The sequence below is a fragment of the Ostrinia furnacalis genome, unplaced genomic scaffold, assembly GCF_004193835.3.
Source record: "Ostrinia furnacalis isolate ACB-3 unplaced genomic scaffold, ASM419383v2 OfSCF0195, whole genome shotgun sequence".
NCBI lineage: Eukaryota > Metazoa > Arthropoda > Insecta > Lepidoptera > Crambidae > Ostrinia > Ostrinia furnacalis.
The window spans coordinates 9433-14659 of record NW_021130434.1 but is presented as its reverse complement, the minus strand read 5'-3'; the positions used below and the strand labels follow the sequence as shown (position 1 = coordinate 14659).

General features: G+C 40.6%; 1 protein-coding gene across 1 annotated transcript; it reads left to right on the top strand.

Moving 5' to 3' along the window:
* Positions 1-2188: 2188 nt before the first annotated feature.
* LOC114355193 (uncharacterized) lies at positions 2189-4495 on the top strand. The gene is made up of 2 exons (XM_028307904.1): positions 2189-2420; positions 3822-4495. The coding sequence occupies exons 1-2, from the start codon at positions 2199-2201 to the stop codon at positions 3921-3923; spliced, it is 324 nt and encodes a 107-aa protein (XP_028163705.1). The 5' UTR covers positions 2189-2198; the 3' UTR covers positions 3924-4495.
* The last annotated feature ends 732 nt before the right edge of the window (positions 4496-5227 follow it).

The window sequence follows — 5227 nt, the reverse complement described above, 5'->3', positions numbered from 1 at the left end:
CATGACGACCAAGATTCGATGAAGGTGTACCAACCATTCCAAAGGCTGCCGAGCTGTGGTGTACAGCGACAAATATAATGTTATCATCGTATCAAGAACTGATCACACTCATCATATTTCAAATTGTTAAAATTTTCTGGCGTCAAGACACCCCGCAAACTACACTTACACATAAACGATGCTTGCTTAAGTGAAGCAGAAAATAGAAAGCTCTTGGTTCGTGTGTCAATATGTGTGTGAGACCTCTTAGTAATGTTTGTGAATGCGGGCGTTATTGTCGGCCGAGATAGTTTAGTCGGGCTGTTAATCAGTATGCAGCATCTCAAACAAAGATTTTAAAATTACTTGAAAATATCGAATTGAATTGAAAATATTTTCAAGTTATTTTACAAATAAAGTGGAAATTATTTGATCTCATTGTATGTATTTTAACTAGCTACTCGTATTTACTTGGTACGCATGGAAAGAAATAAAGAATGACAGAATAAAATTATTTGTTTAGCACTTTATTACATTTAAACTTGTTCAAATAGGCTCTTTGACTAGGCCCAACGTTACATTGGTACAGTCAGCGTCAAATACATAGTTCGTGACACCCAAAGTGCCCAAAAATTTTACAACACAACCTTCATCATCATCATCATCATCTCAGCCATAGGACGTCCACAGCTGAACATAGTGCTCCCCCAATGCTTTCCATGTTGATCGATTGGTAGCGGCCTACGTCCAGTGCTTCCCTGCTACCTTTACGATGTCGTTGGTCCACCTTGTAGGTGCACAACCTTATTCCAATTATAACAATGAAGTGTTGCGAACTTTGTACCAGAGCATCGATGTGACCTCACGGCCGCCAGGTGCCCAGTTAATTCGACTGGGTTGTAATAAAAACTTCCATTTATTTCAGGGTTGTATTACGAAGAGTTCAGAAATGGAATCGTGCTCGTCTTTGACGGACAAAGATACACGAAACACGAAGTGAGGTATCCTAAAACAAGATGCGTGTATTACAGGCAGGGGTGTAGAGCAGCGCTCCATGTAATGGATGGCAACGTGGTCGTGAAATATATCAGGGAACACAATCATTAAATAAAATAATCGTCAGTACAACTGCGTACATCGCTGGAATGCGACTCTCCCTCGCACTCACACGCACACCTCGCGTTCGCCCCGTCCGTACCAGAACGTCGATGTGACGTCACGGCCAGACGCTAGTGTTTTTTTTCTTTTTGTTTTTGTGAAGAAACCTTAGGCAGGATATGATTGCATGAACTTTTACTTGCCCAAATGGTTGATCTTTTATTGAAGTGCTTATTTATTCATTTAATTCTTCCACTCCATAAAGATCACAAAATTCTCGTCACACAATTTATTTTTGGCACAATCATTGTGCCAAAAATAAATTGTATTAGTATTGCATGTAGGTATAATATACCTATCTTTTAAATCATGATAAGAAAATATGTTTTAATGTATAGTCTGGTCCGGGAGCACGTAGAATTTTGTCCAATGACCCCAAGCTACCCATCCTTATCGCTCGCGCATAATTATATTGCTGTCGCGACTGTGTGAGCGCGACCGCAACATAACGTGCTCCCGGACCAGACTACAGAAATAAATTATTTCCGTGTGCGTGTAAGAAATTTTATTTCTTGTTTTTCCATTGGCTTTATCGCTCTAGCACCATTGCGGTTTATTTCATAAATGGGATACAAAATTTAAGAAATCAAGTAAGGATTTAAACGTCATTTCTAATGTGCGGGATGACGTGCATACGTTTTTGTATTTGAATGTCTTCTGTGCACAATAAAGTATATTATGTATAAAGTATGTGTTTATCGGTTGCCTGGTATTCATAATACAAGCTCTGCTTAGTTTGGGACTGGACGGCGCGGCGTAGCGTAGTGTATAATGTTTTTTCTCCATACCATGTTGGGGCTCATCAGCGCGTGTCAAGTACTGGATGTTCCACGCACAGCAATTTGGATGTATTTTACGCTTAAGTTCTGTGATTGGTTCGTGTGTCACCCTGTGCGTGTGTCCAAGCTCGCTGTGAGACCTCATAGTTATGTTTGTGAATACGGGCGTTAGCATTTAAGTTAGAGGTTTTCATTATGTCCTTAATGTTTGTTCTACTTTCACGTACAAACTTCAATTAGGTACCTTACTCATTTTATTTCTTTTCAGAGATCGAATACAAAATGATTACGACATCCCGAGGATTCTCGTTGATGATGATTAACGAGTTCACGTTCTACACGCCGAAAAAAGGGGCGCTTACCTGGACTTGTTCTAGCAGGACTTCGGGCTGCCCAGCCAAAGTGAAGCTGGTGGATGACACCATCCGAGTAACCAGCTTGGAGCACAATCACGGTGCACCCGCGTACTACGTCAAACCAGACGGAAACTACGTGTTTTATCGGGTGAAATATATCAGGGAACACAATCATTAAATAAAATAATCGTCAGTACAACTGCGTACCTCGCTGGAATGCGACTTTCCCTTGCACTCATCCGCACACCTCGCGTTCGCCCCGTCCGTACCAGAACGTCGATGTGACGTCACGGCCAGACGCTAGTGTTTTTTTTCTTTTTGTTTTTGTGAAGAAACCTTAGGCAGGATATGATTGCATGAACTTTTACTTGCCCAAATGGTTGATCTTTTATTGAAGTGCTTATTTATTCATTTAATTCTTCCACTCTTTAAAGATCACAAAATTCTCGTCACATAATCATTGTGCCAAAAATAAATTGTATTAGTATTGCATGTAGGTATAATATACGTAGCTTTTAAATCATGATAAGAAATGTTGTAGTGTATAGTCCAATGACCCCAAAGCTACCCATCCTTATCGCTCGCGCGTAATTATATGGCTGTCGCGACTGTGCGACGGGCGCCCGCAGTGAGTGTGCCCGCGAGCGATAGATGGGGTCATTGGACAAAATTCTACGTGCTCCCGGACCAGACTATAGCAGTAAATTATTTCCGTGTGCGTGTAAGAAGTTTTATTTCTTGTATTTCCATTGGCTTTATCGCTCTAGCGCCATTGCGGTTTATTTCATAAATGGGATACAAAATTTAAGAAATCAAATAAGTATTTAAACGTCATGTCTAATGTGCGGGATGTCGTGCATACGTTTTTGTATTTGAATGTCTTTTGTGTATAATAAAGTATGTAAGTATAATGTATATTGGTTGCCTGGTATTCTTACTGCAAGCTCTGCTTAGTTTGGGACTGGACGGCATAGTGTATAATGTCCAAGGTTTTTTCTCCATATCATGCTGAGGTTCTTTAACTCATCAGCGCGTGTCAAGTACTGGGTATGCCCAGCGCACAGCAATTTATATTATGTATTTAGCAATAGCGGCCACCCGCGACTTCGTATGCGTGGACTCCTTTTCACCCCCTTAGGGGTTGAATTTTGCAAAATCCCATCGTAGTGAGCACCTACGTTCTAAAAGGAACCACCATGCATTATATTATGCATAGATTATTAAGTTACAGGTTTTCATTATGTCCTTACTGTTTGACCTACTTTCACGTAAAGACTTCAATTAAGTACCTTACTCATTTTATTTCTTTTCAGAGATCGAATACAAAATGATTACGACATCCCGAGGATTCGCGTTGATGATGATAAACGAGTTCACGTTCTACACGCCGAAAAAAGGGGCGCTTACCTGGACTTGTTCTAGCAGGACTTCGGGCTGCCCAGCCAAAGTGAAGCTGGTGGATGACACCATCCGAGTAACCAGCTTGGAGCACAATCACGGAGCCCCCGCGTACTACGTCAAACCAGACGGAAACTACGTGTTTTATCGGCGACGCGACTCAAAACCAAAATATTTGAAAAAATTCTTGCAGAAAGGGGAGAGAGTGAAGGATAGAGGAAAACAACAGGCTGAGGGTCCAAATGGTTCCTAAGGCCACAGATTCACACAAAAATCAATTAGACACTTACATCAGGGCATCTGCCCTGTGATGGTACATATCTATGTACCATCGTCTGCATCTCACTTAACACCAGGTGTGATTGCGGTCAAATACCTGTCTAGTTATGCATAAAATTAAGTACGTGTAAAACCGCGCACTATTGCACGTACTGTGTGCTTACCATGAGTTTACGTTAGGTGTGCTCGCTAGCGACTACGTAAAAAAATGACATTAATTGTATGACATATTGTGCAGCGCCCCTAGCGGCTACTTTGAAGAAACAAAATCTTCATAGTGATTTTTGACGTACTCGCTAGCGAGCACACCTAACGTAAACTCATGGTAGGTACACTGTTTGTACATTGTGTGAGTATACTAAACTGTTACTTAGCCTGGGAAACCTATTTCTAGGCCCAGATGAAATAGGACAATTGCCCGCAACATATGTATATGACGTTTGGTTAGCCTAACCATAATAGATTATTATAATTATATAGTGTAGTTCCAATAATAAACGAGTTGAATTTATAACCTTCTTTTTAAGTAATTTAAAATAGTCTCTAAGGCACTATCAATAAATTATGTCCTTCAATGGTTGGGTTTTTATTGACCTGTAACACAGAATATTAAGTAGGCTGTACATCCAAGCTACACAGGAGTTTCAGCGGTGTGGTGGGAATAGTCCCGTACTAGTAATTTTAATTCTAAATACCCAATATTATAGTAAGTAATATCCTTAGGACATGTCCATATTTTCCGCTGGAATTAGATATCTAATTTTAAATTGTTATTTCTTTTCAGAGATCGAATTCAAGATGGTGAGATCATCTCGAGGAGTGGATTTGATGATGATAAATGAATATACCTTTTACAAACTATGCAAAGGTAAAAGAAAGACATGGACATGCTCTAGCAGGACCTCTGGATGTTCAGCCAAAGTGACACTGGAGACGAACTTCACAATTACCACGTACAATTTAAAGCACAACCACGACCCACCATCGTACCACGTCGCCATAGATGGAAGCTACGTGTTCTCCAGACCAAGAGGCTATTACAATGAAGGAGCTTGTAGATACTAAAATAATCTAATGGTGCGTCCACACTGGGCGAACGTGCTCGCGCGGCACGCTGGTTATCCTGCTCACTCTGCTCTTGAGTGAACGTAGTGTATACAGGGTGGAAACGATAAGTGATCTCACCCGATTATTTCTAAACTATACAAGATATCGAAAAACTGGTTACTGATCCTGAAAGTGCTTCACGAGCTCTTTCAAACGGTGCTAATAATAAGT